At 37.3% G+C, this 25708-nt stretch overlaps 1 protein-coding gene across 1 annotated transcript in view; it reads right to left on the bottom strand.

Annotated features, from left to right (window-relative positions):
* LOC107084393 (adenylate cyclase type 2-like) overlaps positions 1–14397 on the bottom strand; it is a 57425-nt gene extending 43028 nt beyond the window's left edge. Inside the window, exons 1-3 of the mRNA XM_015374206.1 lie at positions 13846–14397; positions 8820–9017; positions 745–906 (exon numbers count right to left, since the gene is read on the bottom strand). Of these exons, the coding sequence (XP_015229692.1) occupies positions 745–906; positions 8820–9017; positions 13846–14397 (912 nt within the window). The remainder of the gene's footprint in view (positions 1–744; positions 907–8819; positions 9018–13845) is intronic.
* Between the last annotated feature and the right edge of the window lie 11311 nt (positions 14398–25708).

Here is a 25708-nt window from a genome sequence, read left to right as displayed (position 1 = left end):
ATATATATATAAATAATATTTCTTTCACTCAATTTGCACTAAACTAAATTACCCTCAAAATGTCAAGCCAGATGTAAACATTAGGGATACTAGTGAAAAATTTACTTAATGCCCCAATTGCTATTGATTTTGAAGTTGCAGGACACACTGCACTTGGGTAAAGCTAGTGCACCAAGTTGTTTAAATATGTCATAACTCCAAATGTATTTAAAAATGTTTTACACTGAAATAAAGCCTGTGTCTTAAGGAAGTTTTTCATCACATTAAATAAAAGAATAAGTTCAACATTGAAAAAGAGAATCTGCCAAAATTTAACTTGTTTCCAGCTTTAGAGCAAGACAGTAAAGCAGAGAAAAATAAACATTTCTAAAACCAAAATTCTTGGCTAAGATTGTATGTCAAATCTAAGTCTTTAACATTTAACAAACTGATTAAAACTATGAAGTAAATTGTCCTTGTTAGTGAGTGTAATGAGGGACTGCTAACTGAAATGTACAATTAAAATTTGTAATTGCCATGCAAAATTACATAGTTGCAGGTTGCTACTGGGCACTGACAGGAAATGATTGCTTGCTTCTACTACTGATGAAATCTCAGCAGTCATGTTTATTTAAAACCAGCTCTTTCATTCACAAATTCAAAATAAAAACTTTATTAATATTTCTAATTCTAAGTTAATTGTATTAGGTTGCTAAACAGCACATTATGTCTTTGGTAAATCCACCCCTGAGGATGATAGCTTACCTGCCACACTACTGCCTCCCTGTGATCTGCCGCTGTGGACAAGCACACACTCAGCACAATGGTGTGAGAGGCAGAGGTAAGGATACTGGCAATGATGGCTTCCCGCATAGAGAACGGTAGCATGGTGTAAACCACAAACACAATGAACAGGAAGAAGGACACCTGCAGAGAAAAAGACTTGCTTAAAATACATCTCCTGAAAAAAGTGGAAATTAAATAGAAGGGAGAAAATTAGAGATGTTAAAGTAGAAAATTTGTGAAAATGTCATAGAAATATATACAAAACAGTAGCATAAGGACAGGATATATACAGCATATTAAGCATCAATTATTTAATTAGTGTTGATAACTAAATTATAACTACTTTATAATTGTAAGCAGTACTGGCAAAGTGCAGAAGACATTAAGGGTTAGTCTGCCTCTATATCACAAATTTAACACCTGCAATGTAATACTGGCTGAGTTTCCACTTTCAACCGAAGGGTTAAAGTTGTTTATCTGCTGCCCTGCATTAACAGACAGAGGCCAGTGTTCTCACAGGATACAGCCTGCCATTACTTAACCTTTCACTGCTTATTTGTTAGGCAGCAAAGCAGAGTGGGGGTTAGTGACATGCAGAGAGTTCAGCAAAAAAAGAATGCCAAGAAGAGAGGTTGATAAAGCAGCTAAATGTGAATCAGGCTGTAACATAACAAGAATTTTCTAAAAAAAAGGGCATTCTCAAATATAGGTGAATGTTCATCCTTTAAGAGAGAAATATTATTAGACAGTGTTATACTGTTTAATACTATTTCTTCATGATAGATACAATGCAATTTCTTATTATTCATCTTGATATGGACAATACCTCCTTTAAAATCGGACTCTAAATCAGATGCAAACTGCTTTCCATGTTAGCAGGCGGACACATCTTTGATGTACAGTGTCTATGATTAAACAGAAGCAATGTTTTGACTTAAAAAAACGGAAACATTCCACTATAGCCACCAATTATGTAGGCAAGACAGCTGGATTGTGGAACAGAGTATGAAGAAAAAAATGAAATAAAACTGACAATTACTTAAATCATTTCCTTTCTACATCTGGTGCAGTGGAAACAAACATTGAAATATATCCAGCAAAATATTAAACGATGTCAATCAGAAACAACTAATGGTGACTTTCAGTTGCAAGTGATAGGACACTAATTGATTATAAATGTCAATATATTAAGAGAACGCAGTAGCGGACAAAAAAAAGTGAAGTGACATCACTGTAAATGACTCTATGTCAGAAAGACTTTTTGTATTACTATTTTAGATCAGCGTTATTGTTATCATTACCACAGTATTCTAAAAAGGATTTTTGGATTTCCAAGCACTGCTTGTAAAAACTTAAATTAACTACCAGCAGACATAACATTCTATGTATAATGGTGCATCTGTCATTGAATGATTGAAATCTGCAAGTGAAGTTGTTTTTGAACTACCATTTAAGATTGTTGCCACCAACATACGCATTTGTATAAATCCATTATCAGAGGATAATATGAGCCATTTTATGAGCTAACATTATTAGCATATTCTAAATTCAGCTCACCATCTGTCATGGTCTTGGCGCTGATGTCTGGTCTGATTAATCATTTCACTCATGCTTATCTGCGCCCAGTTCTCATTGCTGTTCATCTGAACAGAGACCTGCTGCAGTCTCTATTTAACCAGACCTCTAACCAGTCATCAGTGCCAAATTATTCAAGCCTGGTCTGTTTCTGAATGCCTGATTCTGACCCGTTTTGCCTCTGGATCTCTGAGCCTGCCTGTCCCCATTCTCATCTGTTTGCCTGACCTGTATTTAGACTCCTTCCAGATTTCTGCCTGTCTGTGAACCAAACCTGGAACTGTTTCCCGACTTCATTCTTGATTTCCCTTTAGTACCTATTTAGACCTCTGATCTCCTGGCTCTGACTGTAAGCACATCTTCGGCACCGGCTTTGGCTTCATCCTCTGGATTATCCTGCCTTCCTTCATCTGCTTGGTTCTAATCTCCTGCCTGTTTTCTGACCCCAGCGTCTGAAACTCTCTGGGCAGCACACGCCACATCTTGTTAGCAGCCAACCGGCTGGTTCCTCTGGGAACGGACTGAACTTTAAGACCAGGTTAGTGGCTCACACGTTCATCAGAAGTGGTCACTAACCTGCCTTAGACGCCGTTGCTGTTCATTGTAGTTTTTTTTCTAGTAAACGTTTTGAGAAATCTTATTGTCTGTCTGCCTCAAATACTGGATCCAATCATTCTGAGCCTGACACCATGTGTATTTTGATGCCCTTAAAGGGCTAGGGGAGAAATACCTAAAAATTTCAATCCTGCTAGAAGACAAAAGAGGATGCATACTAGTAAACACCGGTTCACCCAATTAAGGTCAGAAAACTGACATTTATTCACAAGGTAAAGATGTAACAGCTAAAACCCAATACAGAAGTGAATAGCTAATTGCATGTAACTATTACCTCACTCTGGAACATCATTGGTTTACAAATACTTTTCTGAATTAATGTGGTGAAATCCAGGGCTGCCAACTAAATCGCTGCAAGTATACCAAAAATGATTTAAAAGGTTCTGATTGAGTTATGCATGTCTGCTACATCATGCTTTAATAAACGGTAATAGTAGTCCAGGGACCCTTAGCATATGGTGACCCTCTCCTGGGACAATTATATGAATATGAAATCTGTAATCTTCATGAATCCTTTTCTTTTATAATGGCACTAAAAACAGTCAATAAAACTAATAACGTAGAGAGAACAACAGTTACTGCGGATCAGGCTTTTAGCTTAGAATGGTGATTTGATTAGGTTACAGGTCAGATCTAACCTGTAACCTGTGAGTATGGAAGCCAGTAAAAATCAGGTACTGACTTCTGCCCTGCTATTTAACACCAAAGCAGACCAATGTTCATTTAATTTCTAACCACTCAGAGTGAAGTAAAGGGTAAAAGACAGTTCAGATGATTTATACTGAAGATGTGGCAATAAATGGAGTGGGTGAAAAACAATCTGCCAGTTTGGCTGGTTCGTAATTTCTGCCATCAGTCTTCACACGGTAATCACTAAAATAAATTAGGCACAGACACAAAATTAGTCTCCCTCTTTTACATCAAAGCACATACTTACTCTCAGTCTCTCTCATTTTATATATCCCAAAGCCCCTTACCCCCTCAGCTGTCTTTCTCATCACTGGTTTTCCTTTTTCTGCTGCCTACCCACTTCTTTGCTGCTCAATTCTGACAGGGACTTTCCTAGACCAAGACCTCTGTCTGTTAAATCTTAATGAGAATGGCTGTATACCAAGTGTGTGTGTGTGTGCACGCGCATCTGGCAGGTATCCAAGAGACACAGAGGGAATAGGAAGTGAGGCAGGATCTAGACATGTCTCTGTAAGGGGTAGAGGCTGGACCACACAGATAAGCTTCTCTCCAAACCATAGGGCATAGAAGAGCTTTGTTTGGTGAGGAAAAGATACCAATTGATTTTAGATCAGAGGACAGAAAATGGTAGAAAACTAGCTAAGAATTTCTAATGGCCAAGTTTTGTAGTATATGTTGTAACTTATACTGTGCTACATTGTGTGTTTAGTAGAACTGAATTCTATACATAGAAAAATTGCCATCACACATCTACATACAAATGGTTATATGTTAAAGGTTTTAGATGAAGTGCAATCATATTCATGTCTGTCCAGTGGAATGATGAACACATGTAATATAGGACGCTGCAACAGAGAAGACTCCTCCTTAGAGTTTTAGAAAAACTTTGCATAACTCCAATAGCATCCAATTTATGCCTGTTGTGTACTTTAATTGACCGGAATGACTGAGAACTTGCATAGACGCATGTAATAAAGTATTATTCATTCAACTATATAAACATCTAAAGTACAAAAATAAGGCAGCTAGAGTCATTTTTAGAGTATATACATAAGGAATGCCTGCATTAACCTAAAGAAATGTTATTAATATGCTGTCCATGCCAAAATAATTTAAATTCACATGCACTGATATTTTGTTGATCACCTTGACCACGATACATTGGTGAATAATTGTTTTGCCAAGCCTATGCAGTGCTACAATATGTACAGTATGTTATCAAGAATCCAACCTCGAATTTGTCTTTAGCATTAAGGAGAACTAAATTAACTGGTGGGATTACATTCTCATTATGAACTGTTTATTCAGGTCATCACTTAAACTCATTCTTACGGCGTGCTGAACACGTATTTGACCAACTGGAACCACAGATTATGGTATTCCTAACTGAAGCTTGGGCTGTTGGGAGTACACATGACAGGTATATCACTTTATGCACATATACACAGATAAGGGGATAATTCTAGATCATAGTGAGCCTGGACTAATGACATAATCATAATCTTTCTTAAGTGCTCCAGACATCAATCTTTAACCAACCATTCATCTATCATCTTCAACTTATCTGAGATTGGTTTAAGGGGGCACGAGTCTGGGGGTGAAACCCAGAGATCTCGCTCCAGCAACATCCTCAAGCGCATTCTGAGGATCCCAAAGTAATAACAGCCAGGTGGAATAAATTGCTCCATCAGCAAGTTCTGGGTCTTCAATGGGGACTCCTCTCAGTGGGACATGCCCAGGAGGTATTGCAGTCAGATACAGAAACCATCTGAGATTATTTTTGATGTAAAGCAGCAAAGGCTTTACTTTTGTTTAGCTTGTGTCCGACAACAATTCCTGATTTGGTCTTAATAATATCAAATCAAAAACTGAATCTGTAAAATGTACCAAAAGGCTTTTATATAATACATTCTGGTTATCCCCGCCTCTCGCCCACCGACAGCTGGAGTTAGGCACCAGCACCCCTCGCGACCCTAGCAGGGATAAGCATGACAGAAAATGGATGGATGATATTTTCTTCTTAGGGTGGGCAAATATAAGCCCTTGTTTACCTCCCACCCTATTTGTGTAAACTGTTTATGGAATATTGTTTCCTTTTTCTGTTATGAGGTAAAATTTAACAAAATAAATAAATTAAACAACTGAAAACCATCCAAATGTGGGCAGGTCATCAATAATAAGGTAGCCCTGCAATCCAAAATGTAACAGCATCGCCTGCTGCCAAGTCTATTGCAGACTGAAAGGAGAGAGCCAAAAAGGGTTAATGGCACCTAGACGAAGCACCCTGGACAAGGTGAGAGAAGGAAGCCATGGAGCAGTACCAAGGGACACTAACCAGGGAACATGTGAGGAAAAGCTACCATCACCTACAGCTCTCCTCCTATAAAAGTGCTCATATACACAATAAACCTAGTGTAAAATCTGAGTCTGACAGTGAGAAAACAAGAAGACAAAAGAAAGCTAACAGGCACACAGACACACAGCTGAATAATTTAATATTTTAAATGTTTAAGTTGTACTGCAGAAGATAAAACATCTTGAAATAAAATAAGTCCGTGCTGCCATTAATAAAATGATAAAAACAACAGAAACCAGTTAAAAGAAAGATGAAAAAAGTCAAAATAAATATGGTTGTAGAAAACATTATGCAGGTAATAAATAAAAAACAGCAAAAACTGTTCAAGTAGTCATTAACATCTGTGCAAAGATGTACTAAACTCTAGAAAATACTAGTTTATAAATTTGTCAGACAGATGATGCCTCTACCAAAACAGTAGCTGACAGTGATATGATCATTTTGAGCACAACTAAATGGTTGGAACTGCAAAGCACATTTAAAAAAATCATAAGGGTGCCAACAGTTGAGGGTGAGAACGTTGCTGATAACCTGTGCACATGGGACATCGTACATTTCATACTGAGAAATTCCTTAGTAGAGTTTTGAATGTATCACTACTTTTTTATGTAAAGCTATGTTATGAAACCTTCAAAGTTCCCTTTGCTTTATTAGCATGCAAAGCAGTATCACAAATATTTGTCAACTAAAGATACAGTACCTTTCACATAGCATATCAATTTAGGGGTTTATAACCATTCTCCCTGTTCACACTGTTTATGTTTCTTTCACAATATAGGCTCTGTGACAGATCAAATGGATATATATATACATTTAAATTACGAAATGTGTAGAGATGTAAAGATCTTAAAGATAGTAGTCTTTTAGTTGCTTGAGATATGATGAATGATTAATTTTATTATACTGACTAGTATGCCCTAAGGGAGGCCTTAAACATCGCCTGAGCTATTGGAAAAGAGCATGTATGTATTATTTAAATCTTTTTCATTACTGGTTGCCTGAAGATATGTGACGCACATTATTTTCAATGATACATGAATCAGTTTCCCCCCCCCCATCTCATCTGTGGATAATTAGAATAATAAATACTATGCACTGAGATGAAAAGGCTAATGAGTCATTTCCCTTAACCTATAAAGTTTCAACAGCCGAGTAAAAAAAGACTGCAGTCCCTAGGAAAAAATATGTATTAAGAAAGTGGTAATTGATATTGCTGAGAAGCTGCAGAGAAGACCAGAGGTAGTATAATGGCTTAACATCTGCAGTGTGCACAAGAAAGTAATGAATGGAGAAGTGTCTGAATCAGAGCATCTTTAGCTACTTCTTTGTGATAAATGAGTCCAAACCAGACATATATCAAGGTAAGTACTGCTGAACGAGTACAGCTTTCACATGATGAAGACCTAATGTACTGTGGTGTTTTCAATAAGCTGTGGTGCAGAATGCTTGTGGTTGTGGGATCAACGAACCTAGCTCTATTGCCGTTTTTATTTCTCTGTAATTCTAGATGCAATGGAGCAATGGTAAGTGTGGTACACAGTTTAATTATAAAAAATGTACAGTACAAATCTCATGGAAAGTTCAGCTAAACTACCATATTCAGAGGATAAAAGAAGATTTCTTGGGTAAAGGCCAACATTTTTTTCTGCACAAAGATTTGCTATGCTGCTGATATCATACATTTAGTTTTTGATCACCAAAAAAATACTGCACATGTCTTATTATATATTCACTGATATTTTATGCACACTGGCCCTGCGAAGTTTTGTATCAAGAAGTCTTTATACAACATCGCTTGCATAATGATGCAAAGAGATAGTGTTTAATTTTACTGCACATTTATTTTCACTCTGTTCTTTATTTGTGTGCTTTTCATTTGAAATATTTAGAGAATTTCTTTTGTTTTATGTAAACTAAAAAAAAACTTTATCCGTTATAAACAAATGGCTTTCTTTATGGTCTCTGTTAGCTAATTGTAAATCAGCAGATAGTGTGAGAAATTACTAATTTGTAGAACGCAGAATGTGAATATGCATGAGGCGAGTTACATAGCTCAGCAACAGGAGGTGACAAGAAAGCCCCAGTGCTGGAATAGAAAGTTAGTCAGCAGCAGTGGAATATGCTACAGCAGGAAGAAAATATGTGGCTTCTGCAAGTCTAGGGCTAGTCTACAGGAGTCTGTGATTACAACCTGCAATGCAGGATTTCTTCATCTTAGCCAAGAAAGTCCCTCCACCAGAGAACTGTGTTGCAGATGAATGCCTACGACAGGATGGAGATATATATCAACCCTTCTGTGTGCCCCCCTCACTTAAAAAAAAATATATTCAACTTGGATTTTTTTTTTTTTTTTAGTTTTAGTTTTTATTTCTTAACTCCATTTTTTTAACAGTAATGTATTCTTAATTGATCATTATTTTCTTCACTTTAATGTAATTCATTTGATTTTGGAAGATTAAGAACAGTTTCACATAACTTATCTACTCATTTGGGCCTTCATTTCTTCATAACCTACCTGAGGCTGTGCAATATAGCTTAAAATCTACTCTCCCTTTTTCCTACCAAATCTGACAGAGTGATTTTTTTCCCTACTAAAGTTTAATAAAAAAAAAAATTACATTTACTTAAAAAATTAATCTCTCTGGGAGGGGGCCTTAACCTAAAGGGTAACAAAATTAAAGAATTCAAAAAATTTTATTAATTAATAAACCTGAGTAATCACCCAGCTTTAAACCCATCTATAGTAATAAGTGATCAAATATTATAACCAAACACAAACACATGTTAAAGAACTAAAACATTTACAATCATGTCTTACCTGATCCCATGGACAAATGATCCCACCAGAAAACATGAAAAGGTAGCCCATTGCAACCAAGCAAGCCCAGATGACCAAGGAAAAAACACGTAAGAGCTTCTTGAAGACAGACTCAATGCAGACGAGCACAAACACTGTCAGGAATATAGCCAGTGCTGTGGGCACAGTGATTACAAAGGCAACATGGTCTGCGATGCTCTGAAAAGGAAAGTTTAAAGATAAACACAAACGGGATCATAAAACATTTAACCATAAGTTTCAGCAAGTTAGACTTAGACTAATGCTGGGCATACATTGTACGATTGTTTCAATTTTTGTATCCAGCTGCAGCTCACACTGTATGACGAAAAGGCAGGGTTTAAATTCATGGCTCGCGATGTATGTTCTCACATTGTGTGGCCTGATGCTACCTGCTCACCCTGTACGTCTAAAAACCACGTGGCACTCAGCTCTGCAGGGAGATGGTGCTACTCAGACTCATCTATCTGGAAGCCAAACGAGTAGAAGAGGAAAAAGACAGAAGTGTCGATGCCTCCTGTTGGTGCAATTTTGTGTGCTTAAAGCCCTAAAAAGAAAATCCTACGACGTATTTGGACAAGACATGGCTGAGCAAATGTAGCTACTACAGTCTGTCAATTTTAGAGAAAAACTCTATTTCACTCACACCCCCGCCATGATTCTGTGTTTTTGTGTGAGAGGAAAAAGAATTTGCTCATGCACACCTAGCAACTTGCCCACAACAACTTTACGACGGCCAACTGAATTTCAGACATGTTTGACTTTCTCCCGACCTTATGATTCCGGATCGGGAGGTAGTCATGAATCCCATCGTCCCTCTTTACCCCCTGTACACTACATGACGCACGATCAGGTTGAAAGTGTGACTGGAGAATCGGCCCGGAAAGGGCAAAAAAAAATCGTACAGTGTATGACTGGCTTTAGACAACTTTTATTGTCATTTTGTATATACATAGTGTAAACAAACAAAGTTTCATTTAGTACAGCTTTTCAGACAGTTCATTTCCAAACAAGCAAAAATATCATCAAAACCTGTAAAAGCTAATGAATCGTTTTTTAAAGAGTATATGCTGCAAATATATAAATGTTGCAGCACTGCAAACAAAAATTAGACTAACACAAAACACGTGCTAGGAAAAAATACCACATAAGAGAAAAGCTCCAATCAAAGAAAATAGAGCAGAAAAACCAAATGCACTGATAATACAAAACCTGCTGCAAACACATAAATTGTGCTAAGTCACAAAACACATGTTAAGCAATAATGATGCAAGCAACAATTACAACTTAAAAGTTAAGAAAAGCTATAAACCAGCTCTGTATAAAAGAAGAGCTCCAGACCACTAGTAGGTACATGATGATCAGCGACTCGCGCTGTCGCGAGTGTTGACTACTGCTAATGAAGCCACACTGTACATCGCGGTCAGTGGTATTCAGACTTATTTTGAGATGCAATGTAGTGCTCTGTATTCAGTGACGTAGACAACATCTTCCTGTGCAACCTCGTTTTCAGAATTCTCTTGTCCGATTACTACAAGCGCTTTTATCATTCTTCAAAGTTTTACCTCAATTTTGGCTAGTCAAATCGTATTAAAGGCTAATAACTTCTTCTTTGTTAGTATATACTCCTTTAAGACCGTATATTTCAGTTTATTTATGTAAAGTTTGAGCATTATTTGACAATTGCCACATGGTTTCCTTGCCTCAGCAAAAAAATTTGCCGATCACTAAATGGTGTCCTCTCTCACTTTTACTGTACAATTCATCTTCAAAACACGTCTTGCCAAATCTCTTATATCTTCACAGAATTATTACTATATTGGGCTAATATACTTTTCTTTCAAAGTCTTGCGCTTTTTCACAATATTATGCTATGTAAGGCGGATGTTTAATGATTTTTACCACATCTTTCATTGCCGCTTGCATACATCCCTGTTAACTCGATCACGTGACAGGATTCAGATTTAACACTGAAAATCTATCTTTTAATTGTTAGTTAGTATTAATTACTTAATTGGAGAAGTTAAATTGAACTTTGTATATATTATTAGATAATATTATTAGATTAGTTCACAAAACGTTATGAACATGGAATTTTATCTCTCAAATTGTATATTTTGCATATTCCACTATATCGGTTGATGCCGATGAGTAATTAGAATTGGTGATTAATGAATTAAGAATTATGTTTTTTGCTTTTCATTTGGAATACAGAAAGTAAATTGTACAATTTATAAGTCCTGAAAATGTCAATGAGCTAATTATTTTTGAAGGCATAAGCAATAACTGGTGAAAAGTTGTTGAAGGTGTTTACAAGTGTTCCTATTGATTTTGCACTAAGGCAAAGGCCTAATTAGCCCCTCGAGTTTGTGATTTTTAAATTTTGATAACTTCATTAATATTTATCTTATAACAATATTCTTGGGTATTTTTTTTAAAGCTCTTGGGCCCCTTATGTATGTAAGTGTTCATTTTAAGTGATGTTGAATTTTTTTTGTCATATGCCTACCACTAGGTGGAGACGATCACAAGTTCAATGGAATGCTCAGAGACAATAAGTGTTTAAAAAAAAAAAAAAGGAGAGGAAAAACTGACCTCAAATTACCTTGGGGTGTACATCCCACTCATGTTTTGTCTAAGGGCCAAACCCATAGCAAAAACAGACATTAATTTGTAGTAATGTTTATGTGCTTGTACCATAACACTATATGACCGTCTCTCCCTACTGGTCTGGAGGACTCATGTTGATTTCAACTAATTTGCTGCTCATTTGTAGTCGTTTTTGTTGTTTAAGATGTGCAAATGTGCTTTTTTTATGTTGAATATCCATCATTTAAAATATAAAGAAAGCCATTTAGACATAGTTTCCAATAAAATAAAAGGGGGAAAACATTTTAGGGTTAATATCTTGCATGTTCTGGCTACATAAATAATGAATTGCTACTGTCTGCTGCAACTCACTTGGTTATGGAAAATGTGATAAAATTCTAGGAATTCCATCCAGTTAGACCTGAAGTAATAGCACAGTAAAAGGGGTCACTTTTACCATGTTTCTGTTACATTTCATCAACTTTTTGTCATTCTTGCTAGGGAGGAGTGAAAAAGGTCACGACATGGTCAGAATACCGCTGTCTTAAGCCTTTGTTGCTATACCAATTAAGCATGGATATACTTTGTCACATTTATCCTGTCAATGCAAATTTGGAATCAGAATATTAATTCAAAAGGGTTTGACTATTTTTTACATTATTGTCCGAATGCTTCTGACAAATAAATGTGTTCATTTATTTTATTTGTACAGACCCATCGAGCTTTGAAATGACCAATTCTTTTAAAAGATAAAATATCCTCACACTTGCCCTCTTGATTTTTCTGATGCAGTTCCCACTCCAACCTCTTCTATCCCCTTTTCTCATGCAGTCAAAGCACTGGGGTATGAGAGGATGCTTATGGAGAGCCACAGTGTTCGTCTTGCCCAAAGCACTACTTTAAAACAGCAAAGGATTTAGGTCAGCCAGCCAGAACGACGGCGAGATGAAGGGTAAAAATGAATGGCACACATAGAAATAAGGAAGCAAGAGAAGGCATTGGACAAAGGAGTAAATAAGGGTAATGGGGAAAAATATTTAAGTGAGCAGCTTTAAATGAAGAAGAAAAACACAAACGATTGAACCATTAAGGATATGGATAAGGTTAATAAATTAGGTAGCTTTAATTAAACATTTAAATATGACTTGTCAGACAGTTAATTCAAAACTGATATTTGGTGTTAAATCCTTCAGAATTGACTAGCAGTTTAAATTAGCAGGTTATTTCTTGTCAGTTTGGCCCATTGCCTAAAGTCACACATGTAATAAGGGGGGGAAAAAACGCTGGTCTAGTCTCATTAGCCATATGTGTCTCATGAAGTGGAAAACAGTCTTTCCAACACAGCTCCATTTTTGTAAGATTCACAATATTTCAAAAAGTACTGAATTGTTTGCAGGGTTTGGGTGTTCTTTGCTCCACCACAAATGATTTCACTTTCACACTTTTATTATTGCCTTATTACTATTCTCCCCTCAGAGTTAATTAAGAAGCAAACATCACTATAAGGCTTTAATTCTTTGTTTTAAATCTACTTATGTACCAAATCCTAGCAATGATAAAAAATACAGCAACATTTTCATGTACAGAAGGACATTTATTAAAAAGTCTCCTATGAAATTCATAACATTTGCATTTTATACCCTCATATTAATTAGGTCTCATCCAACAATCATGTTTTAATTAATTTAAAATCAAACAGTGTTTCCCCCCTCTTTGTTTAAGTCAGTATTTAACAGACAGATCTTTCAAAGGTTAAATCAAATAAAAAAGGCATCTTCAAAAGAATGAAAAAAAACATTCATAGGAGAGAAACTTTAATCAACTTTTTTTCTGCTCTAATTTGATATTTTTTGAACATACACTCTCAGTCATTGCTTTGGATTTTAAATGTTTTAAACTGAGTAGGGAAAATAGAGACAGAGCAAAATAGATCACTTTGAGTCAACCATAAGCTCATACAATAACTAAGCCCCTTATCCTCCCCTTTCACCTCACATTAGTGCTGCGATGAAGAGTATTTGCAGTGAGAGTAGGACTGCTGATGGGTGTATTTCAGGTACTGTACAAGCATGTGCACTTTTGCTGCCTCCGCATTGCCAAACTGATTCTGTTTGTATGTTTAATAAAACAGACCTTTTATTTTTTCCTTATATCCTTTTTTCATCCTGATAAAATGTTTCATAGATTTTTTTTCTCCCCAAGAGACCAAGCCAGGAGGGCAGAAGAACTATTTATCCACATACTGCAAAGCTGAATCTGATATGAATTTTCTGCATTTCCATTTAATGTCCTAATAAAAAGAAAATGCCACACACCTGGGTGTGTGGTCCTAAATTGTTGCTCAGTTATAAATGATTCACTTGCATAATATATATGCATATATATTTGTGTGTGTGTGTGTTGTGAGTGAGTAGCTTACCAGCCCTGAAGCAAAAAACACAGTCAGCAGAGCCAGGCAGGCTCCCATCACTATGAGAAGCAAAAACACAATGAGAGGATGTTGCTGGCTCATACAGTAGTAGGATTCATATAGCCAGTCCGGGGACCTGCTCCTCTTCCCCTCACCACCTCCTTTATCCACTTCACCAGACACCCCTGCCCGGTCAAGGAGGTACCGTTTCCTCTTCATCGCCTCTTGCCACATAGACCTTGGAGCGGACAGGGTTGAAAAAGAAGCACTGAAACCCGAAGAAGATGTGGTGGTGACCACTGAGGGGTTAGTAGTTTCCTCCACAGAAGATGGGCAATATTTGTTGTGTTCTTTTTTTCTCTTGCTGTTGTCTCTGTTTGAGAAGCTGTAGTGAGAACTCCTGAGCTCCAGTTTGTTGTTTGTTTCTTTCTCCACCTCCTCTCTTAAGTCCTTTAGCCGAAGACAACTGAAAGCTGAGGTTGAGCCTGAGTCAGAGGCAGTGCGTGCTGACCGAAAAGAACGCACCAAGGGTAGAGCGCAGCATCCTCCTCCTTCTCCCATTTCCAACATGTTTGGCTGGAAAATGAAGTGAAGCACAGCCAGAGAGTGCTCTTTAGATAGAGAGAGAGAGAGAATGAGGAAAAACAGTGGGAGGGAGGGAAAGAGATGGGGGATGGAGTAAAGACTAGGAGCGGGCTGTCAGTATGGGGGGGAAATGTAAAAGTATTTTCTCGTTATATGGGGCAATAGACAAATTGATAAGTTACACCTTGAGACATTTAAAAAATAAAAGAGGTTGGGGCTCATTGTGTTGTTCATAGTGCTCAGTCCCTCTCAGAAGTACGCTTCCCTATAAGCCAGATTTCTCAGAAACAACTTTTGTGAGTCAAACTGAAGTTGACAGCAAACGCACAAAAATACAAACTCAACATCCTTTGTGGTTCAGTATCTATGGAGATAAGCAGGAGACTGAAGTCTGCAAAACCGATAAAATTAGAAAAACTCATGTCCCATGACATTTGTTCAAATACTGTGTGCATCTGTGAAGACACAAATGAAGACACAGCACCCACAAGAGAGAATCAAAGCATGAAAGAACTGTCAACATTATCTCTGCCTTTGTAAAACCTGTGCGGAAAAATAAATAATTTATCTTGCGTTCTAAACCAGAAAAAAAGCCTTGCTTGATCACCTTATAAAAACAGCTGTGCCCAAATGAAAAAAGGTTAGAAAGTTAGGATTTTAAATTCAGGCACTCATTACACAAATTTAAACAAACTATATAGAAATCTACTATCATGTGTATCAGTAGAAGGTTATAATGTTACCTAAACAGCAGCCAATAAAGAAATCCACCATTTGTGCTGTGCAGTGTTTGAACAGACATTAGAGAACACAACATTTAGAAGCATAAGCTATAAAAATAAATAAATAAATAAGATGGCCATGTATAATAATTATAGGTTTATTAATTTTCACCAAATAGAGAGACATATATGCTAGTGATACAATTTGTATGAGTGATACAAATAATAAGAAAAAGACTCCGGTCTAAAATAGCATAGGTAAACTATTCTTCTGTCTGTTTTAAATATTTCCTTCAACAATCTCTATTTCCTTATCTGACTAAAACTTTTTTACAAAAGAAATTGGATCATAGTAAAAGCCCCATCTATCTTAAATAGGAATGGTTTTATGTTTTTCGATTTGTTACTGAGGCCAAATATTTACTAATAGGGCTCCACATTATCTAGCACCAGAGGCCTATTTCGGAAAAGCTGAAATCAGAAATTCCAGGACAACAGATAGAGCAAGGTCCGACTTAGCGTGATGTGGAGTGCATCCTGGATTCATCCATTTCACAAAGGTCACGCCAGGCTCCACAATTACTTATACATGGTAGCTACACCATGTATAAGTAATTGTATAAGTAACTGTATTAGTAATTAAGTTAAATGTAGATCTGTAGGTTTTAAGATCCAAAGAGGTCGATCACAGATTCATCGATTCAGCAAACAAAAGCTGATCAACTGAAAGTCTACCAGTGTTGGGCAAGCTACTTGTCCACTGTAGTGAGCTAAGCTATCAGTTACTCAACAATAAATTAAGCTTCACTACACAAAAGCTACCACCTAAAGAATTCTAGCAAGCTAAACAGTAGCTTAACTACATCAGAAGCTACTTAACGTTGTACCAACCTAATATCAATTCAAAATGAGTCTGACACACTGGTTAAAATATTTATTAAAGATCAGCCAATGACATCACACAGTGTAAAAATTGCTTTATGATCAGCATAATAAAAAAAAAAATAAAGTAATTACTATTAGACAAAAAAATAAACAATCTGCTGTTTTTAGAACCAAATTAAAGGTACTGTGTAGTGTTCTACACATCGAGACATGGCTATGAGTTTGCATTTAATGGCCATCTCTAGGGAAAACCAAACCCTACAAAAGGCATCTTATTTCTTTAGGGTTTCCCTTAGAGAAAACTTCTTCAGACCTCAATTAAACAGTCGATTCAAGTAACAAATGAAACTGTTTACAAAAAAGGGGAAAAAATAAAGAAGCTAATTAAGAGATAAATATACATTTATGTCTCACTGTATAATTTAATTTCTACCCACATATTTATTCATTGTATTTTGGGGGGGTAATTAATTGAATGTTTATTTATTTATTGAGCATGTATTTATTTATGTATATATTTTTATACATGGGAGAGCTGTTCCTCCATACCTCAAAAATCTTATCTGGGCAAATAAGCCTTAAAACATCTAAACATGTACTTTTTATCAGAGGATTCAACAAGTTTCAAAATCTCTGAAGATAAGGCAACGGTGTAGTATGGACAGTTGGCTGCTCTTCTCGCTCTGCTCCTGTCTCCTCCTCCATCTTGTGTGTGTGGCTCTGTGTGTCTGCGTGTGTCATTCTTTGAGTTCCACTGCAGTGCACATGCGCAATGTTTCATAGACACAGACAGGAGAGGCAGAATAGAGGCTCATGCGTGAATGTCCAACGAATAACTCCGATTGTTGTTTCAAAAATAGAAAACCTGGTTTCATTTCTTAGTTATGCCCTGGATTTTGTAGCGTTTGTGGACGCTACGTCGCTACTTCATAAAAACAATAATGTCACTACTGGAAAGTTACTTGATAAATAAAGCAGCGACGCTACCGTCAAGCTACTGGAAAATGTAGTTAAACTAATAGCTTCGCTACATGTAGCAGCGCTACTGCCCGTCACTGAAGTCTACACAATATGAAATACACATTTCCAAACATTCTCTCAACTGAAAAATACCTTAATTTAAGGAGTTACTTGAGGACCCAAATGAAGAGACGAGTTCCTGCTGATTCAATTTAAATGCAGATGAAAACAGAAGCACAAATCCAGACAACATAGACAAGAAACCAAAAGCAAGAGACGCCAGGGAGAACAACACATGAGGAGCAAAACAATGAAGAGAATCCAGCAGTAAGGAACTGCACAAGTTGTATATACTGTATATGGGAGAATGGGAGAATGAGCTCATCAGCTGATTGGGAGCAGGTGTGGGTAGAAGGTTCAAGGATTTACCTGTAATACAAAAGACTGTAGATTAAATACCAGGTACTTCATGAAAAGCATCTGGCATTGAAAAAAATTATTAAATAGCAGATATGATTTATTTATTTATTTATCGCTATTTTTTTTTATTACGACATTCAAAATCCCCTTTACATGCTCAAAAGCAGCATATCACCTTAATGTGCATAGGGTTCAGGACAACAGAAACATGACCAATTTCTTTTGTGATGTGTAGCCTAAATCGTGTTATGTGTAACACTGTAGATAATTAAATTAAATAATAAGTTCCCTCCTTTTTCAAATTCTTTCAATGCTTATTAAATCATTCAACTCATAAACATACAATGAAACCGACATTGACAATGTGGGTATTGTAAAGTATACATTAACTAGTTAAACAAAGAAGAACTTGAGTTTAAAAAATTTTCCTCCCCAATCCCGTCTTGATCCTCCCGTATTCCCCCAACCCCAGCCAGCAGGGGAAGCTAAAGCAAAGAAAAAACAGTACATAAAAAAATAACAAAAAATTCATACACACTGCATCCTTTATACTGGACCAATATTGTTTGAGCCTTATATCTCTGATTTTTCCTCTCACGTACTCTGATACGCCTCAATTTGACCGTTTATCTTTTGGATGAGTCGTTTATAGGATCTGGTCTCTGAAAGTGCTACATACCGTTCTGTGTAGGTAGGGTATTTTGTCCTTTCCAGTGTTTTAATATAACTCACTTTGCCATGGTGAGAGCTAACATAGCTTAACATATCATCTAAGAAGTTAAGATGTCCCAGTGTAGGTGTCAAGAGTAACTTGGAGTTAAGGGTGCTGTTCATTTTCCCCATAACCTCCTGCCAATAAGAAATCAGGTTCGGACACATGAGGAACATTTGAAGCATGTCTCCTGGACTTTGTTTTCATCGACAGCAGATATCAGTCACTTATTCTTGCTTTAAATGATTTAACTAGTGTCCCATATATTCGGTTTAGAATTTCGAACTGTATCAATTTGGAACATGCATCCTTTATAGGTTTTAACATTTGTTTGACTATTGCACCCCACTGCTCCTCTGTGAACTTATTGTTTAATACTGATTCCGATACCTTTTAAAGTCCTGTATTAATGTTGCAGGTTTTCTCAGTCAGGTAGCTATAAATCTGAATTACTCATCTTGGGGAGCCTTTCAATTTATTAAGCATAGTGTGGTGATTCCGTGAGTGTTCTTACCTCAGGTTTGTTTAATTTTGTGAGGCAGTCCCTTATTTGTAGGAACTTTCAGAAGTCTTTGTGGTTTGTATAATTCTTCAAATTGTTGAAATGACAGTAAGGTATCATTTAGGAAGAAGCAGTTTATACTGTCAATCCCTTTTGTATGCCAACTCTTCCAAAAGATCATTTCCCCTTCTATTTTTATTTTTGGGTTATTCCTCACTGAGGCTGTTCCTTGAGTAAAAGGGCAGATGTTTGCTTTTTTATGTAAATGCTGCCAAACGTTTTTTAATGTGAGTCATAATAGATAATCAAAAGCTTTTAATGGAGCATTTATGTCACCTTCCAAGTTCTCCCAGATTGGACTGTTGTGGTTGTTTAACATAAGACATGTTATTTGTGTAGATTCCCTCGATGTAGTTCATTCTTCTGTGACTGGTGAAAGTTATGAAGATGTGTTTTTATCCTTTAATGCCAAATGCACATTTTTGATGGTGCAGCATAAGTGTCTACCAAGATTTTCAGCGTCTCTTTCCTCGTACAGGAACGTACCACAAGCAAATGAATCTTAGTCCAGCACAGATCATCTTTGTAACAGTAAATTGCTTTGTTCTGTTCTGTGCTGAATTTTGGGGGCCCAGCGTTCTGCACAGGTACTGGATGTTATCCCCTGAAAGGCGGTAATGCTCATGCAGAAAATTATCAAAAGAAGTTCAACCTAGTTTAGCTCTTGTTTCAATTCAGTGAGTTCCTCTTGGATTCTGAAGCTGAATGGGTCCCTAACCTAGTGAAAGCATTCGGTGAAAGCTGAACTGAAATAAAAGAATTTCTCCTCAAGAGTTTTCAAATGTGTGCCAATCACCTCACACATTGCTGCAGTGTTGCCATTTTGTAGTTTTTTTGGGTGAGCGGGAACATCTTAAGGTTGCCACGCTCCACATGTTGTTGCCAGAGCTGTCCATGTTTGTTTTATTAGTACTTGTCGGCCTTGCATTGGTGTATAGTTCATTCAGATATTGAAATATATCAGCTAGGTATGACAGCTTTGCAAACCGCTCATCACTTGCAAACAGCTTTGAGTAATCATACCGCTCGTTTTAAGTTCTTCTCGCAACTCATACACACATGGGCACTTTGCCATGCAACAGCCATTGGAACTCCTTGTGGAGCAATTCAATTTTATGTTCTCCTCCAATTTCTTCATACAAAGACACAAATAAGCGACATCTCAACGGTTGCATCTTCACAAAGTAACTATCTGCATGACGTCATCCAACACAGGCATATTAGCTATCTCTTTGGCCACGTCAGGGCCAAGCATCTTATTTACAATGGCTGTACAAGCTTGCAGTATTAATGTTTCTGCCACTACGAGTTCAGCAACAAAGTAACTAGCTTTGAGGGCTCTCTTGTTTACCTTAGTTTTTTTCTCCTAAAAAAGTTGCCTTTTTCTCATTGTTTGTATGTACCGGTAAGCAGCCTAGTGGTTAGTGGTTGGAGAGTGGCGGTCCAGTGGTTAGGGCATTGCACTTGGAATCCAAAAGTTCTGCATTCAAGCCCCACTCCCACAGACTGCTACTCCAAAAGTGCATGTACATCCTGTGGAGGATGAGGAGAGCCCACCAGCCCCCACCCATCCTCACCACCTTCTACAGAAGCACCATAGAGAGCATTCTGACCAGCTGTCTCACTGTGTGGTGTGGAGACTGCAGCATCGCTGTTCTCCCTGCTTCCCTCAGGGAAGAGGCTTCGCAGCATTCGATGCAGGTCCAGCAGATTTTGAAATAGCTTCTCCCCCACTGCCATCACACAGCTGAACTGTTGAGAAAACTCTAAATCATGTCACAGACTCTGCATCACACTGATAACACCAAACCAAAACACTGCATAATTGCACTATATTTATTTAATGCTCTGAACTTCCATATCGATGATTTTTTTTTTGCACGTTTTTTCTTCCACACTGTTTACATTTGATCACTAGTGCACTTTGAGAAATGGAAATGTCATGTTGTATACACACTGTATATACAAAATGGCAATGAAAGTTGTCTAGGTCTAAAAAAGTCATTTTCGTTGCTCTGTACTTGTTGGGGAGTGTCCCTCCAACCACCTCATCACCTCCTGCTCCTCCAACCACCTTATCTGCTACAGTCTTGTCTGATACACTCCCAACAGGTAGGAAGGGCTTAAATTCACCTCGCATCATTTAGGTAGTGGTATTTTTATTTGTTTCTAAATTTTGAATAAAATGTGCTAACATGCAATATCTAAATCAGCATTGTACATTTGATATATATTTTTATTTATGTGTAACAGATTTATTTATGAAAACTTTTAGTGTTAAAAAAAGGTTTTTAGTGAAATACACAAGGATGAACACATCCTCCTTTCAAAGATTAGACCACACAAATTGCTCTGCTGGGATTCTGCCAGAATTTGTCAAGAAAAAGAGCTTGAGAGTGAGCCAACTTTATTCATAATATTTCAGTTTCTATTGCTTTTTTCAAATCAAAAGGTGTGGAGAACATTTTTAACTGCCATTTCTAAGAGAAACACATTCTATCCCTGTGACCTGACCCTGGAGAAAATGACTGTCTGGGTGGCTAGAACTTTAGCTCTATCACTGGATCTCTGTTTGCCTGACAAGTCTTTCAAATACACATACAAAATTTTGTTAGAGAAGACTTGCATTAAACTAACCCTTTTTTTATGTGCACCTTTTCAAGGGATTAACACAGATGATGACTGGTCTGAAGGGTGGTTATATAGTGACTAATGCAGGTGGATAAGATGAGTGAGTGATGAGAACTGGGCAGAGTTAAGCAGGTGTGTGAAATGAGTGATCAGACCAGGCATCAGTGCTGAGATCATGACTCCTATCAAGTTAAGTAGGAAATCATGTGGTGGCAAAATGAAAGTAAAATAGGACAAATCAGGTAGTAAACTATCAACTATTGAATTTAACATGAAAGATGCTTGTTGCAGAAAACTCAAGTAAAAGCTGATGAAAAAAGATTACATTTGCCAGAAAGTTTACACATACATGATGAAAGTTAAGTCAGAGGTGTTGCCATCTTGCAGTTTCTCATGAGTGGGAACATCTCAAGGTTGAGTGAACTATAAAACACAACTTTTTACCATAACTAAAAAGCAAAACTACAAGTCATAAACCATGCTCTTAAAGATAGGCTCTGTGTGCACCTTGACGCTCTATCTCTCCGGTTCTTTTTCCTGAAAAGAGATCACTCGGGAAAAACTGCCATCTATGTTTTTTTTTTTGTGTGTGTGTGTGTGTGTATTGTACATTTTTATCATATTAAAAAGATAAATATTTTAAGCCAGGATACTTCATCTATTACTTCCACTTTAACCAGTATTTCCCTGCTTACATTGGGCAAGGAAAAAGACATCTGGTGCTATTAAAGGGTTTTACAGCTATCATGTTGCACCATTTGCCTTCTCTCCTCATTTGGTAACTTCAAGGTAATCTCCATCTGCACACACTCTGCCCCTTCCTGTCTGTGTACCTCTTCTCTCACCTTCCTCCTCTGTCTTGATGTCACATCCCCCCTGGCCTCCTCCTTTCTCTAATTTTCACTTAGCTGGCCTCCTTTGGTCAGAGTCAGATAGGTAATGTGCATGCATCCACCTTGTTAATTAGTTGAAAATGTGCACCACTCAAAACAACAGTATAGGTTGTTTATTAAAATTATTAATTAGCAGGACAAAATCTTTTTTTATAAAGCCGATAAGATAATAATTTTACAAGAAAATCTCTAATTAAAGTCTCTCTTTCAAAACTCTAAATTCCACCTGCCTTTAAAAACAGAAAGGGAGATAAGATTTTTCTGTAACTACATTGTGGCAGCTGGGACCTTCCTCTTAATATATTCTGTTCTGGAGGTTTGGTTTTCTCCCATTTTCACTTCTTCCTCATCTTATTGTTGTACTTTTAAGGCAGTGATTATTAAATAGTATCTGCCTGGCCACACTGGCTTTGTAAAAGCATTGCTTCATAAACGGATAATAAATCACAAATAATCCAATGCAGGCAGCAAATAACCATCTTCAGAAATGAGTTAATAGCATTTCTCCCTTAGCAAGTTAGAGTGCTCCCACACAGTGAGCTGGCCTGGTGTGACAGTTGAAAAAATTATGGAGAAAAAAGGAGCAAAGGACATGCTGAAGATGAAATACGTTTTTACATACTAATTTTTGGAAGGACATTATTTTGCAAAGACAAATCTGAATAGTCTATCAGATGCAGTCATGGAAAAAAAATGTTTGTTCATCGTTGCTTTTTGAATCGTTTATTATTTTGATAATACAATAAAAAGACAATGGCAATCTTATAATAGTGATATATTTTTTCACGACCCTCTGTATATCCCTTTGAGTATTACCATAGAAGATTAACAGTCAGATATTGAGTGACTTTTGAATCACTCCTGGAATACTTCTGAAGTGATGCAATGACGAGATACACCTGTTTGAAGCCTGTTTTTCAGATGGGATATATAAAAGCAGCCATTCAAATTGGCCCTTCTCTGTCAAACAGCAGCCCACTTCCCTTCAACTCCCAGCGAAATCCCCTCCAACTTCCAGCAAGTAGGGTGACGCCCTCTTGCATGTTTTTTTTACTCTGACTCCACCCTTTCACTGAATTACAGGGTTTGACCGGGAGATAACTCTTCTCTTTAGATCTTAATGTCCACAAATCATGACAGAATGAATCTTTTAGTACAAATATTGATGTTTAAAAAGGAATTGTAGGGGACCAGCCAAAGACCAGCCATGGGCCCATCAAGGAAAGTGGGGACATTTTGAATGGTTACTTCTGTAAGTGCAAGTGCTGAGGCATGGTTTTTATAAAGCCCTAAGATTGAGAGAATTACTCTCCTTTACATTATCAAAAGTTGTCCTGAGGTCTGGCAAACTCAGGACAACTTGCCACCCACCATGAACAAACATAGTCATGCTATTATAGATTTTTATTAAGACAGAGTCTATGCTGTGCAGGTGAGATATTAATGTTGGTCATAACATTAGGATTGCTAACAAATGAAGAGGAACATCATTTATCTCCTCATTAGGGGTTCTGTCTGTTGGTGAAATATTTTTGGCAGCAAGAGATTAATAACTATTTGGATAGAAGAGGGTTTAAACACACAGTTCATCAGTTTGTAGCCTATTAGACTGCATGGCCACAGGGTTACCCTGCCCAGCATAATGTTAAGCCTCATCAATGTATTAGAACACCTCTTCAAGGACAATTGGTGGATCTGTAATGTTCCTATATTAAAGTACAATACAAACATATTACGTTAATCATAAACAACAATAAAGTGGTATAAAAGGGCATCTATTTGGAGGCCACACCTGCATCTTGTCCCACAGACAAAATGATGCTTCTGGTTAGAAAAAAACTTGAAATTTTTTTTTTATGTTAATAAATGTCTCAAATCCTTCTTCTATTAGCTGTTTATGTTTAGTTCATTCTGCACTGATTTATGTATTTTCTTACAGGGGAAGGTAAAGGTCATCGTTTAAAAAGAAAAAAAAAATTAAGGTGGCTGTATTTCTGTCTGCAATTACTTTACAAAGATGGAGTAGGATTAAATTATTTGCACGACAATATGGCTTGCTCTTGGGATATATTCAGATGTTCACAATGTTCCTTCTTCTTGGCTAACAAATCTGATTGCTTCCAACACCTAGAAAACATAACTAGCTGTGATGCTTGTCCATGTGTTTTTAAAGGCTAGGGGAAGGAAGCATGTAGTGAAGTTAACAAGGTGCTGTTGCTGGGAACAACAGGTAGTTGAGGCGGGAAACAATGAGGAAGTTCACAGTTCTAAAAAAGGTGCTCTTGCGGGTAGCTCAATGGGGATCTTCATGCAATTGTCTACGACTTAGGAAAAATCATAAAGTGTTTATGCATTATAAAAAGATACCATTATTTAATGTTACAATCAGATATGAGAAATACACTGCCCAAAAAAATAAAGGGAGCACTCAAATAAGACATTCTAGAACTGAATGAATGAAGCAGTTCTGGGCCCTTCCGCCATAACATGCAGAGGAGTCTGAAATCCAAAATATATATATATTTTTTTGAGAGACGGCTGCAAAGAATTTTTTTGTCAGCCTTGAAGTCTTTTTTCACTGGGATCTACATGGTGAATCCAATATTCAGAATTTCTTGGGCGTTTCCGCATTGAAGCAAGCGTGCACATCCAAGATATTATCCTTTGATTTAAGTTCAACCACAACAGCCAGCTTGCATTCCATCGCATCAGCATACAGTTCAGCACATGGTTAACTTGCTCATTAACAGCCCTTGTGAGCACGTCAACCGCTGCCGGTAGCCTAATTATTGACCAAATTGCTGCCGATATCCTCTGTAATTGTAGATACATCGGGTATCCTCCAAATCCAAACAGAAGAAATCCGATGATCATAAACCCAAACATGTATACGTCTTCCACGTCCTCGACTGACAGCATTGTGAAACAGACCATTTTCCAAACCGTCCTGGAGTTTATCCTACAAATTATGTCCCATCTGAACAAGTATGGGTCCCCTTTACCCTGTCTTTAAGTTGCATTGTCTTTAAGTTGAACAATTGCATTGAGAGACCAGCTGACCAGATTCATGGTTTGATTTGGGTGATATGAAGAGAGGGTTCAGAAATAACAAGACACAGTAAAGCAAAGACAGAGCAGGGAGGAGCAGGAGCAGCAGGAAAATGCACCAGCAACATTTAAAATTGAGCAAAACGTCAGCCAGAAAGTGTAGGTACTGAGAAGTGGTCAGTGGTTACGTGACATTGGTGGATGATTGAGACTCATGGAGTCGATTTCTAACCATTTGTGCAGACACATGCACATATGTAGCAACCTGGAGGCTATTTTGCAGGGCTCTGGCAGTGCTCCTCCTGTTCCTCCTTGCACAAAAGTGTAGATAGTTGTCCTGCTGCTCAGTTGTTGCCCTCTTACAGCCTCTTCTCTTCTTCTTCTCTTTGTCTCCTGGTGTACTGGCCTGTCACCTGGTAGTGCCTTCAGCCTCTGGACACTACGCTGACAGATA

This window comes from Cyprinodon variegatus, unplaced genomic scaffold (assembly GCF_000732505.1).
Source record: "Cyprinodon variegatus isolate N-32 unplaced genomic scaffold, C_variegatus-1.0 Scaffold99, whole genome shotgun sequence".
NCBI lineage: Eukaryota > Metazoa > Chordata > Actinopteri > Cyprinodontiformes > Cyprinodontidae > Cyprinodon > Cyprinodon variegatus.
Note: the sequence above shows the minus strand (reverse complement) of the source record. Positions and strands in the feature narration are given on the sequence as shown.